Below are 14,193 nucleotides of genomic sequence, written 5' to 3' on the forward strand. Positions count from 1 at the left end.
AAAGATAAATCAATTATAAGAATGGCTCTCAATTAACTGACCATTGATTGATTCCTATAGTGGGAACTACACTTTGCATGATCACAGTGTGTGTGTGTTCGTGTCAGCCTCTCTGTGATACAGCGTTTTTTGTATCAATGTCACCTCGGTGCTCTCCTCTCTGTCCGTCCCGTCACTGCAGGAGGACAGTTCAGACCTGAAGTGTCAGCTCCACTTTGCCAAAGAGGAATCAGCCCTGATGTGCAAGAAGCTGACGAAGCTGGTGAAGGACAGCGAGGCCATGAAGGAGGAGCTGGCCAAGTTCAGGTCGATGTACGGAGACGTCAACGCCTCGCTAACTGTGGAGGAGGTGAGTGGAGGAGGAGGAGCATGGAAGGAGCTAGATATTCATTTTTGAGCCATTTCATACAGGAGGAAGAAGTTCTTCAGACAGTGATTAATGAGCAAATGAACAGACAAAGTCATGGTTTTGAGCCCACAGAGGTCTTTTCTCACCACACCTTAAGCAACAATCTAAACTCTGGGTTTAATCTTTTCTCACCATTTCACTCTGTAGCTGAAGGATGGTGCCACTGGGCTATTATGGTGGTCATGATTGTAAAGTATTCCCACTCTTTGTACCCATAAAAAACCCAAATGCCAAACAATGCCTGGGAAAACTCAACAGAAGTGCATTTATATTGTTTTAGAAACAGCCAAAACACTCAGCAAAGCTCATTAAATCCAACTCAGTTTTGAGCCATGTCACTGACTAATGCTGAAAGCAAACAGATTGCTGATGCTGATTTTTCTGCAGTATAATCAGTTGTTAGTTCATTGACTTTCCATTCACTTGTGTTGACAATGAGGATTTAAATATGCAAGACTGGAAATACTGGAAATGCTGAAAATATTGTTATTGTTGTTGATAATGTTTGTCCTGTCCAACCATGGTAGAAAAAAAAATTGGGATAAAAAGGTTGTAAATATCATTATAAGCATTAAATAATTCAACAGTTGATTAAAAGTGTGTGAATGAACGTGGGAGGTGAGTATAACAAAGTGGTTCTCCATTCCTTGAGTCTTTTTATTTGACTCCCTCTCAGGTTGCTGACTCCCCCCACACCCGCGAGGCGGAGATCAGAGTCCACCTGAAGCTGGTGGAGGAGGAGGCCAACCTGCTGAGTCGACGCATCGTGGAGCTGGAGGTGGAGAACAGGGGGCTCCGAGCTGAGATGGATGACATGAAGGGACCACAAGGTGCTTTTAAATCTCACTTCCGCAGCCTGTTATGCATTTTTGTAACTCTGGAGATGGAATTAATCCTGAATCAACAGATAGAGTAACAATTTGTGAATATCAGAAGGAAATTGTATTTGCAGGCTTGACAGCGACTTAAAATATCATTGCAATGAATTGGAAATAATTCAACAAACTTTCTATTACTTTTTGGATTCTAACATTTGCTGATGACCTCATTGTTTCTTTCCCAGATGGTCCACAGGACCTCGGTGGTGTTGGTGGCGGTCTGGGGGCTGGTCTTGGCCTAGGAGGAGGAGCCCTGGTGCTCGGGGGAGGAGCTTCGTCAGAAAACGTCATGGAGCTCCAGAGACACCTCCAGTTTGTGGAGGAGGAGGCAGAGCTTCTGAGGAGGTCTCTCATCGAGATGGAGGAACAGAACAAACTCCTGATGAATGAGATCAACCGATATAAATCTGACCTCCCGCCGCCAACATCCACACTGTCGTCCAATTCGTTGGCATCGCTGACGGACGGGCTGCTCAACGACAGCCCGGTGCACACCATACAGGAAGGGGCGGTGCTTATCAGCACAGACGCCCCGGCCCAGGAGGAGGAGCTCAGGCTGGCGAGGCTTCAGATCGGAGAGCTGAGCGGGAAAGTGAAGAAACTGCAGTACGAGAACCGAGTGCTTCTGTCCAACCTGCAGCGATGTGACCTGGCCTCCTATCACGCTCCTTCATCCTCCTCCTCCTCCTCCTCACTACGACTAGCTCTGGAGACTGACGCAGAGGCTGGAGACTCAGCTGAGTGCCTCCCAAGGTACTCGAAGTTTTCACTTACAACATTTGTGGGTGAAATTACAGTTTGACAATCTGGTGTTGTAACCAGTGGTGAAATACAACTAAATACATTTAATCAATCAGTAAATTAAGTATTTCCATTTTATGCAATTTACACTATGACAAGTTTTACTCCGTGACATTTGTTTAATAGCTTTAATTTCTAGCTACTTAGATTTTTATGCTGCAATATTGAAGTGATGCAACAATTATTATAATCCAGTAATATAATGTATATTTTTCTAATATGGGCCTTTCTGCAGAATGAAGACTTTTACTTTCGTCGCATATCATATTTTTATAGTTTTTCTTGAGTCAGAGTTTTAATTCAGGATATTTACTCTAAACATAGTACTTCTACACTGTAATATTGTTACTTTTAACTTAATAAAAGATCTGAATACTTCCTCCACCAAAGCTCAACAACGTTGTTGATAACCCACTGAACAGACCCCACTATTTTACATCTGATCATATGCAGATATATAGTTCCCTATAGACAGAAGTGCACGTCAATAACGACACAGTTCAGTAAAGTTTTTTTTGCTGACCAACTGCATCAGGCACCATGAATCTCTCAACAAAATTATATGACTATCAATCAATTCTTTTCAAGGCATACTTTGCAAGAATTGTTGCTTACTCTTACTCCGCGCCTCAAACAACATGAGCGCAAACCCCAGATTTAATTTTGTTCTGGAACGAGCTGTCTACTTGGCATTTTGCCTAGTCTATTTGTGTTTTATTGATGCTGTGTCCACAGTTTTCATAGTTTTGTGACACCCAGAACACAGCAAAATGCAAAGAAAAGAGAATATATATATATAATAAGCAGAAGGCAGGGTCTCTGCAAATGCAGACTTGTAGTGGGTCATGGTGATGATTAAGAGATTTCTTTTGTATCTAGTCTATACAGTACAATGTGAAAATCCTGCATTGTAAACCTTTTAAGATAAGAAAAGATATGACTGTTCATCCTGCAGTGGGGAAATTTAGTTGTCAGAGCAGCTCAAGGTATAGACACAAAGCTATAGAAGACAGAATAAAGAATATAAAAAATAGGACGTATACATACATTTATACACATTATAAACATACAATTCTGCTATTTGGCATTTGTTAATATATATTTTTTTGTGTTTGTTTCCTGAAAGTACTTTGCATTTTTACAGATATTGCACATTCAAGGTCACGTTTATTTCTAGAGCACCTTATACACAACCAAGGTTGACCAAAGTGCTTTACATAAATGAATAACAACAAAAAATCCAAAAGATACATAAATGAATAACAATAAACTCAAAGATTAAATTAAAAAAGACAATTTCATCTAGTAATATATGATATGAGATGTACAATACAACACACAGAAATTGGAGAAAATATAAGGGATAATAATTAGGAATAATATTAAGGGAGATTTCCTCCGGACACCCAACTTAATTAGACATTAGGAGAAACCCAGGGCTATCCAAATTGAAATGAAAAGTTAAATCTTGACCTTGAAAACAGATGTTGACAAAACAACATGGTCCATTTTGTAGCTCTTGTGAGGCTTTAATCGCCTTCATTAGACCCAATTATGATGGTATTATTTCTTTTTTTTTGATCAAGGTCTTTTTTTATTTTTCAAATTTTTCAAATACATCGGACAAAGAAGATACAATTCTCACATGAGACAATCAAGTCTAGTTCCTGTCCAATCAAACAAACCTCCCAATGCCCCCCACCCACAAGTACTGGACTCCAAGCAGATTTCAATACATCCAGACACCGACACATACACAAACTAGGTAAATAAAAAAAAGGAAATCACAATGGAGAGAGAAAAGAAAAAGACAAAAACAAAACAAAACAAAAAACAGATACATATATACATTTGGGTTACATAGAAATTTTAGTAGCTGCCATGCTTTCAACAAAGGAAATAAATGGCTGCCAAATGACATAGAATTTCCATGATGGTATTATTTCTGATGACTTTAAAATAAAGAATGCATTTTTAAGGCAACCTGCATGAGAAGTCCTCAACATGCCCTTACTGTTTTCCCCCCCAGTCCGCCGCACCGCAAAGAGCCAGTCGGAGGTGAGAATGACGCCCTAGAGATCAAGGAACGGAAAAAGAAGATCGAGGACAATGCTGACGCACCAACCTCCCTCCCTGGTTACCTGGGGCAGAAGGACCATGATGCCTTGCTGGCCATGAGGGACCAGGCTCGCTTGGTTTCCACAGCGATACAGCTCCTGACCTCCCCCGAGTCCAACTGCCTCTCCTCCTCGCCATCCATCTATCACAAGGTCTGCAGCAACGAGGCAGCAGAGCCGTGTGACCTGGAGAAACCTCAGGTACACGTCCTCTTGGTTTGTGTGTTGTTCTTTCAAATATTTTCATTTTCGAGGAGTTGACTTTGTTCATGAAACCTGAATATTCACAGCGTGGCCATTTTAATCCTCTTTTAATGAAATCTACACATGACCAACTGTGTGATAAAGTCTTTTTTTTCTTTATTCCCCAGATCTCCGAGCTGTCGGACCTGGCGGACCGGCCCCTGGTTGGCGCTCTGACCAGCAGGCTCCAGGCCCTACACACCCAGCTACAGGCTTTTGTGGAGCAGGTAGACAGCCTGGGTAAACCCCCAGCAGGTGGGAGGGACCCTCAGGTGGAAGGAGCGTCTCCTCTGGCCTCACCCTGCTGCTCTGGAGATGAGCAGAACGGGCTGAACACTGCCGCGGAGAAGGTACAAGACAGGGAACACACTTCTCCTTTTCACTCCTTGTCACTCTCTCTGTCATTTATTTTCAGTGTCTATTTTTTTTAAAAGCTTTTTTTCGCTGGGTTTTGTATTTTCTGTTGTCACTAGTTTGTTTTTCTATTCTTCAGTTTTGTGTTTGGTCCAGTGCCTAACCATTAGTTTGGCTGTATAACACTCCCAACCCCATCCTGACATGCTGTTTAAGTTTCTCCTCATGGTGGAGAATGGATTTACACAACACGCTCAAATCTGATCCAACAGCTGCAACTTCTTCTTCTAAATTAACCTGACACGCTTCCAGTGACAAACATAAATAAATTGCGAATTCAGATTTGAGCTGCGAGTGTAAACCTCTCCACATGATGCCACCCATGTCCTTTGCATGCTATTAAATTGCCTCCTAACCTGGTATTTAGATGCTGCTTTAGGCCTCAAATGGAGCCTGTTTGTATGCATGGATATAGTAGGGTTATCAAGAGCACATAAAGCACCATTTATATATATTTTCATCAACATATCATAAAACCAATTCAACATGCAGTCTGGGTTTATCTCGAGTGCAGTCAAGCAATATTGCACATACATATTTCCATTCAAACGTAGTTTACCTTGAAAAGCCACCATCCATACATTTATTCACATTTATGGTGTGACTGAATCATAACTGAGGCCAGCAGGATAACTGTGTTAAGATTTAGTGAGCAGTTGGCTTCCAAATATAAACTATAAACATAGTGCTAAAGCACATCCGAAACCATCTTGGTTTGAATATTTTAGCAGAAGAGACAGTGAGTTCATTCTGAATAGTTTTCCGAATATACTAAATAAATACCATCTTCAGTCTGAAATTCTGCACAAGGAAATACTTGGGTGGCAGTTGATTATAAGTGATTTATTATTGAACATCTGCATTTTCAGCAATATAATGTTCCAAGTTCAGTTTGAGGTCCACAGTTATAAAAGCACATTGGATTAAAACAGGGACTTCTGCAGGCACACTTTTCCCTCACCTTCGACTGTCAGGAACATCTGATCTTTTTTATTATTATTATTATTATTGTTTAAAGATTTTCTTTTTTACCATACTGAAAGAGAAAAAAAATTCAACATTAGACTAAATTTACTTCATTGCAATTTGGTGTCCCACCTTCACAGCAAGAGAAACTTGTTTATTATGTGTTTTCTAATCCAATCTAATTTGCCTGTCTGTGATGAAATTATACAAAGCTTTTAAGGGAGTACATTAAAATGTTTAGACTCCATTAGAGGCCATTTCTGAGTCCAAACACCCCTCCGATCTCTCCCCCCTTTTCCCTTTTTCCTCTCCCCTTCCCTTCAACCCTCCCTCCTTCCCTCCCTCCCTCCCTCCTTCCTTCTTCCTCTCTGCACGGGCACCATCACTGTCGGTTCTGCACTTCACCTCCACGTCACCCTATTCCCTCCCTTTAAATCTTCTTTCTCCCACTCCTCACGCCTCCTCCTCTTTCGTCTCCTTCTTGCTCACCTCACCTCAAATCCCTTTCCTTCCCTTGTTACCACTCTTCTTCCTCCTTCTTCTCCTTTGTCCCTGCTTCGCTTCCCCATCTGCGCTCGTTTCTCGCTCTTCTCCTTCACCTTGTTGCTCCGTCGCCCCTTCGCTCGGACTTTTCATCCTAACCGCCTTACTCCTTCTCGTCTGATTTCTCTCCTCTTTCCCCCTCTCCCTTCCCTCCTCTACCTCCCCCGTCTCTCCTCTCTTCCCACTCTTCTATGTCCTCTTCCATTTCCATTTCCTCTCCCCCCCTCAGCCGTTCATCCTACCCTCCATCCTCCTTTTCTTCCTTTTCTCCACTCTCTCCTTCTCCTCTCTGACCAAGCTCTTTTTCCTCTACATCCTTTTCTTCGTCTTGTGAGAATCCATACTCAACTGTTTCCGTTTTGTTTTTCCGTTTCTCATTTCAATGTTGTCATATGGATGGACGCCATTTCGGTTGAATTGTTTTTTATTCTTATTGTTGTCTGTCTATCTTGTTTTTCTTTCATTTTTTTATCACCCTTCCTCTTTTTTTTTGTTTTTCTCCACAACGTCTCCTCCTCCCTTGTCCCTCCCTCTCTCCTCTATGTTTTTGTTTGTTTGTTTGATTTGATTTTTTTATTCATTAACCTGCCCATGCATGCATGCAGCAGCCTGATTATAGGGACCAATCAGAGCTGGAGGTGAGAGCTCAAACTGGGGAGAGCAGCCAATCAGACAGCAATGAGACACAAAAGCAGGAAGACAGCCAGCTGGAACACGGAGAGAAGGAGACAGACGATGCACTGGTGAGTAAAATCACAGCCAATCACATCATAACAGACATACACACACACACACACACACACACACACATACACAAACACACACACACACACACACACACACACACACACTCGCTGTACCCTGAAGCCAGAGTTTTAATGTCAAATTTCTCACTCTGTCTTCTAGACAGACAAACACTCAAGCTTTTGGCTGTCTAAAGATGCCTTCAGGGCGACAAACAAAAGGTCTCCTCTGCTCCTACAACAGCCTGTCCAAGATGATAATGTAACTAAGAAGCTGACAGTAAATATGCAGGTTATTTTCATATTAATAATGGATCAAAGGACAACTTGTGTATGTGTAAGGGGTCAATCATGGTGATGACAGCCAATTATCACCAAACTCGACACATTCAACATCAGTTATTTTTAGTGTCCCGCAACTTTACTGTTATGATATTTTGTTATGAGATTATTTCCAAAAAATCATTATTAGCATCAAAAATCCAAAAAGTCGGGCTATAGTGTCACTGCCATTTTAGGATAGATGTAATTTAAATATAGTAACTTTTATCAAAGTTTTCAACTGCATCTTTCTGTCTCCTTCAGTGGGGGAAGTTTGATCAGTTGTCATCATTTGACATAATGGGTCATAGGTCATATATGGCCTGTTGTAAGTCCTGTCTGTCATGCCTTTAAAGATAGCCATAAATAAGCCATCTTCACAACAACTTTACAAGCCCCAACTTCTTTGGTCAAGAAAGAACTTCTGAATCTGAATCTGATACAAACTCTAAATATGCACTGAAAATGTGAATCTGTGCTGTTAATACTCAAATCTTTCTGAGTAAACACACAATGACAGGCAGCCATGCAAAGGTTAATTAAAGGCTCATTGGTATGCATATTTGCACATTCATACACACACACACACACACACACTCGCGTACTTTAGCTTGAGGTTTCTGATGTGGTACAGTGGTGGCGAACTCATGCTAGCAACACAGTGTTGTTAACAAACATAAACAGTGACTTCACCGTTAGCCGTGGGACTGACAGGAAGAAAGGACCATTGTTTGGCTGACCTTTTGCTGGCGTGTCTCCATGGTAACCGGGGATGTTTGTGTGTGTGCATTTTGAGCCGAGCCCGAGAGGGTTGAATGAGAGAGGGAGACCAAAATAAAGTGAAAGAGGAAGATAAGGAGAGAGTGAGATATTGTGGAGAAACACTTGAGTTTGTAGCAGTGATGCAGAGAGCAGAGCTGTGACACAGTACACAAACAAACACACGCACACACACACACACACACACACACATACACACACACACACACTCAGTGTTATTCAGCCAAATACTGCAAGTCATTCTCTGCAAAACTCAACAATTCCCTTTGGACTTTATGCTAGGCTAGGTTAGGCTAACACATTTACATTTAGTCATTTAGCAGACGCTTTTACCCAAAGCGACTTACAGGAAGAATATAAGCAAACAATCAAGGTATAGTGCAATAAGAGCTATTAGTGCATCAATAAGTGCTAGTGACAATTCTTTGAGTAGTAGAATTATTGTGTGGTGCTAGGAAAGAAGATGCTCTCTGAAGAGCTGGGTCTTCAGGAGTTTTTTAAAGGTAGAGAGGGACGCCCCTGCTCTGGTAGGAACTGGTAGTGTGTTCCACCAGCGGGGAACAAGAAATGCAAAGAGTCTGGATTGCCTTGGACCAAAGGGGGGTAGAGCTAGGCGCCGTTCATTGGACGAGCGCAACGGTCGTGAGGTAGCATATGTCTGAATCAGGGTGTTCAGGTAGGTAGGTGCGGTACCGGAGACAACTTTGTAGGCCAGCGTTAGAGATTTTAATTTGATGTGGGCTGCGACAGGTAGCCAGTGGAGCTCAATGAGCAGCGGTGTGCCATGTGCCATGACCTTTTTGGCTTGTTGTAGACCAGGCGCGCCGCCGCGTCCTGGATCATCTGAATCAGTTTTATTGTGCAGCTTGATTCCAGCTCCAGTCTTAAAATAAATAGTTCAGCACTTTGGGAAATATATGTATTCAGTTGTTTTGCAGAGTAAGATGACAAAATTGATTCATTCTCAAATCTGTCCGTAAAATATGAATCAGGAACCACTAATGAGTCAATTAGCTCAGCATAGCTTAGTTTAGCTTAGCATAGCGGAAAGCCTGGAGGCAGAGAGAACCAGCTAGCCTGATTATTTCCAAAGTTCAAAAACATGCCTACCAGCACTTCCAAAGTTCTGGTTATGGTGAATTACTCACTGTAACTAGTTCTCTCAGAGCACAGACACTTGCTAGAATGTTGTCTTAATCGTTATTTAGCAAAACTAGTGGAAACTCCAGGAATACTGTGTGTTGCTACTGGTCAACACAAAATAGGGAAACCACCCATATGGTTTTCATTTTATTTTTTCTCCAAATTACACGAGGCGTGTTAATTAGTGATTTTAAACGGCGCTGTTGGGCATAATGTTGCCAGGTTATCTTCTTAAGGCTAGGCTAACTTAAGACAACTCCTGTCTCTAAATCAATTCACAGACATGAGAGTGAAATAGTCTATTTTGAGTTTCAGGGGGGACTAAATTACTCATCCCGTGTTACCCTAAATTCTTAAAGAAAACTTTTTTCTTGCAATGATGAATGAAGAATCTAAAAATGGAAAGAGTTCTGATGAATTTAAGTAAATGTGGGCCGCATTTAACAACAGTAAAATTATACCAAAACATCAGTTTACAAGCTCTCATACAACTCATGCAGTATAATCCAAGTCTCATTTATTCCAGTTAATTTCTTCCCTAACACAAGCATTATCGCTTGTCTAAGTTATTCTCATACTGTGTTGTTAAAGTGGCATTACAGTGTATTTAAACACTCTCATTCTGACATTTGTTTTTGTGTAGCTGCAGCTTTCAATATTGCACATTTTGCATGAGCAGCTGCCACTTTTTCACAGCAGTGAGTCATTTTGGGAACAGAGGTCAGAGCAGTTTTTCTGGCTGACAGTGGAGGCTGTGAGTGGCCGGGTGGTGTTCAGGACGGAGGGTGATGGAGGGCAGAGGCTGAGCCCACTGGAGGGTGAAAGAGGACATTAATGGTACAGTGGTGGGTCGATGGATCGCACTCACTCATCAGCCAAATGAAGCATGGCAGAGTGCATGAGATGAGGAGTGTGTGTGTGTGTGTGTGTGTGTGTGTGTGTGTGTGTGTGTGTGTGTGTGTGTGTGTGTGTACATACAGTGGCGTGCCGCAGCTGAGGTGTGATTTAAAGGGTGTTCTAGCACAGAACTGCCATGTTATGTGCTTCTCACACTTGGCTATTTTTCCCTTTTTCATCATCACTTCTCTCCCCATTACTGATTCTTATTCTTTTCCTTAATCTCTGTCTGCTTCTCTCCTTGTTGCAGAAGTACCAATGTTTCCCGATCCATGCCTCCCTCCCTCCCTTTTTCTCCTTCTACTTTTCTTACCTCAATTCTTATTCTTCATCTCCCTTTTTTTTCTTTCTCCCAGCGCATCCAGTCCAAAGACATCCAGGCTCAGCTGTCTGAAGTGGAGGAGTCGGCTCTCGAAACTCGGGAGGAGCTGGAGAGGGAAAGGCAAGCTCAGAGAGAAACCACTCTCAGACTCACACAGGTCAGTTTGCAGCACTAAAAACTGTCAAGACACACACACAATTTAGTTTATTAAACTAAATTTATAAACAGAACACCTTCAAACTCATATGCAGTATTGGAAAAAAATATTAGACCACCCACTGATAATAACCAAAATATTTATCAAGAAAACCATGGAAAATGGCTAGATATCTTAAATTAAACTCTTATGAGCTATTTTTGTTGTTATCATTATATTTGTCCAAACAAATGCACTTTTAGTTGTACCAGGCATTAAAATGAACAGGAAATTGAAGAAAAAGGGTGGTCTAATAATTTTTTCCATGACTGTAGATACGCTAAAACACTGCTTCATACAGAAATGTACAGAATCACATGATGTATGTTTGAAGGGTATTTTGGGGGAGTTGTATCTTGGTATCTAGAGTCTTGAAAAACACTCTCTGCACTCTTTGGCCTTAAGTTCTCCGTGATTGGTCTCAAACTGTCTTTCCTTCTCAGCTCCAGGACGAGCACCAGAAGGCTCTGCTCCGTCGGGACTTCCAGTTGCAGAGTTTGGGCCTCCAGGCTCGACTCCAGCAGAAATTATGGAGCCAGGAGAGGACTCTGCTGGTCCAGGAGTCCCAGCACCTCAAACAGGCGCTGTTACTGCTCAGCCTCAAACTGCGCTGCTTCCTCAAACAGTGGAGGCTGGGCGGCAGGAAGGACACAGAGTGGAAAGATGTCCTGGAGGTATGAGAGGATGGAAAGGAATGTCCTTATTTTGAGCAAAATATTTTTTCATTTTGTAGCTCAGCTATGTATCTAAAATCAATACTCTGTTGTCCTTAAAACCTCAAAAGTTATCTCTATTTGTTTCATTGGATGTTGGAATGATGTAAATTTCAGTTTTCAACCAGCAAAAGCATAACGAGAAAATATTTTCAAGGGTTGAATCTGGCGCTGTGCAGAAAACAAATAACAAATTCCCTTTTATTTATTTTTTCAGATGAACAGCCTGAAGGACCTCTACCTTCTGTTGGAGGAGGACAACCTGACAAGCCCCGCCCACCAGACTGACAAGCGGACTGCTGCAGATGAACATCCGCTCAGTCCAACAATTAAGGTAAGGAGAGTCACACACACACACACACACACACACACACACAGAAGTACGCTTACACACATGTAAACTCTTACATACGTATCTTTCCCTGTAGTCCAGTGCCGTGAGCAGCACCCTGGCAGACCTGAAGGTGGCGCTGCAGGATCTGAGTGGAGAGTTACGACAGGAGAGACAAGGCTCACAAGAACTCACCCAGCAGTTCGCAAAGGCCAAGGCATCATGGGAAGTGGAGAGGACAGAACTAAAAAGCCTCATCACGCAGGTAAGAAGTACTTCTGTTAAAAAAAACACTCATTAGCTTCATCACTGCTGTGTGGGTGGGGTTTAATCAGAGTTGATTGACAGCAGCCCATGCAACATGAATCTTACATCATGATCGGTGCACAGAAATCTGTGATATCACCTTGACTCTAACCGAGTTTCAGCTGGAGTCAAACCAGCAAGAGGAGCAGAAACAGCAGAAAGAGAAATCTGTCATGGGAAATAATCCTAGACTTTTTCAACACTATTTAGTTATGAATATTTAATATTGTAGAGGAATACATCCTATCTTAACAGAGCTTTAAAATGTAGTAGTGATACATGATACATTACTTGAAACCCGACTTAAAAAACAAACTAACCCAAATCCCTTGCTCCATTCAAAGTGAAACTGTATTACAGTCCATTAGGAGAACAACTTTAATTGCTGTAATGACACGGAGGGCCTGATGCAACAACGTACAAAAATCACACTCCTTTGATTTTATATTCTACAACCACTCTGTGGTCCATTAAGGGAATAAGATGATCTACTTGCCTTTGTTTGCTCTGCAGTTTTCAGTATAAGGAGACAGGTGTTGACATTTAAAAGCCATCAGATGCACTGAAACTCAGCTGCCGGGAAGCTGAGCAGAACTAAACAAATTCAGGACAAGAAGAAAAATCAATGGCGTGGGAAAATGAGGTAAAATGGCCTCCTCAATAAATCAGCGCAGCAGCACATCGTGGGTGGACTACAGAAAAATTTGCTAAATTTACAACCACCAAGTCTGACAAAATAACTTGAGAGATTCACAAATTGGACAGTTATAGTTGACCTGATGGGCTTTTGACCTCATTTCCTCATTACTTCACCTCATTACTTTATGTAACTTTAATCTTCTACTCCACTACATTTAAAAGTAAATATTGTACTTTTTATTCCACTACATTTAGTAGACAGCTTTAGTAACTTTACAAGGTTTAACATTAAAGAACATGATCAATTTAAAGTGACTTTTTTGAATTAAAAAACATAACAGTAAGTAGTTAAAATGGGCCCTATACACAATTAAAATACAATCCAATCCAATAGTGGATCCATTCTGCATAACAAATAATTTTACTTTTGATACTTTAAGTACATTTTGATGCTGATACTTTTCTACTTTTACTTCAGTAAGTTTTGAATACAGACTCTGAGTACTTTTTCCACCACTGCTTATATGTCCATCCGAGTCTTTCATCCGCTCTCTATCCATCTGTCTTGACTGCAGGCTGAGAGGAATGGTTTAAAGTTTTATCTTCCTCTCCTCCCTCATGCCCCCCTCTCATTCTCATAACAGCAGCAGAGGCGGTAATTGTGTTAATTAACAGCCTCTGAGATAGAACACAGCCTGCGTGCTACCACCCGGTCACTGAGACAGACAGAGAGATGAAAGAAAGAGAGAAGAGAGGAATGATACAGTGTGACGATTTTTAAAAAAGCCTTTTCATGTGTTCTTAGGTTTGTTCCCTGGGTATAAATTACTCTACTGTCTTTCAGTTTGCAAAAGCATGTTTTCTATTTAAGTGCTGTGGTTGTTCAAAGTAATCACATTGTCATTATATTCCAAATAGGATGTCATAAAGTATAGCTGCACCTTAACTCAACCCAAATCCTATTTCTGACCACAAGCCTTTTTATTGTATTGTAATTCTGAGGGTAAAGTACTTATGACACTGTAGCATCATTTTAGGGCATTTCCATTTTATTTGTTTGTTTGGCTTACTGAAGATAAGATATGAACTTTATCAATCACACACTGAGGAAATTAACTTTTCATCGAAGCTGAAAAAACATCTGTTATTCACATACTGCATGTCTGTGATATATAATTACACCCATAATTGTTATACTATACACACATTGTTGTATGAAGCATTGTATGATAAAATAGAAACTGTAATTCTGTTTCAGTTGGTTTGTTGAAAGGCAGTCTGGGAAACGTAGGAAGTAGGAGGAAAATCAAATGCACAAGATGATAAAAAAAGACATTTAAGGAATATCAAAGGGGAATATTTTCAGTTATTCATTTGAAGTTATATGGGTACTTATGCCTTTAAATCATTGGCTCGAATCTAAACTGAGCA

General features: G+C 41.1%; 1 protein-coding gene across 1 annotated transcript in view; it reads left to right on the forward strand.

The window, feature by feature from the left end:
- The window catches only part of soga1 (suppressor of glucose, autophagy associated 1), a 123,841-nt gene that overhangs the window by 88,873 nt on the left and 20,775 nt on the right, over positions 1-14,193 (forward strand). Inside the window, exons 6-15 of the mRNA XM_059334138.1 lie at positions 182-349; positions 1,086-1,239; positions 1,473-2,040; positions 4,118-4,406; positions 4,577-4,798; positions 6,977-7,114; positions 10,612-10,734; positions 11,217-11,447; positions 11,704-11,820; positions 11,915-12,082. Coding sequence (XP_059190121.1) covers positions 182-349; positions 1,086-1,239; positions 1,473-2,040; positions 4,118-4,406; positions 4,577-4,798; positions 6,977-7,114; positions 10,612-10,734; positions 11,217-11,447; positions 11,704-11,820; positions 11,915-12,082 — 2,178 coding nt within the window. The remainder of the gene's footprint in view (positions 1-181; positions 350-1,085; positions 1,240-1,472; positions 2,041-4,117; positions 4,407-4,576; positions 4,799-6,976; positions 7,115-10,611; positions 10,735-11,216; positions 11,448-11,703; positions 11,821-11,914; positions 12,083-14,193) is intronic.

Source organism: Centropristis striata, chromosome 5 (assembly GCF_030273125.1).
Source record: "Centropristis striata isolate RG_2023a ecotype Rhode Island chromosome 5, C.striata_1.0, whole genome shotgun sequence".
In the NCBI taxonomy this organism is placed as follows: Eukaryota; Metazoa; Chordata; class Actinopteri; order Perciformes; family Serranidae; genus Centropristis; species Centropristis striata.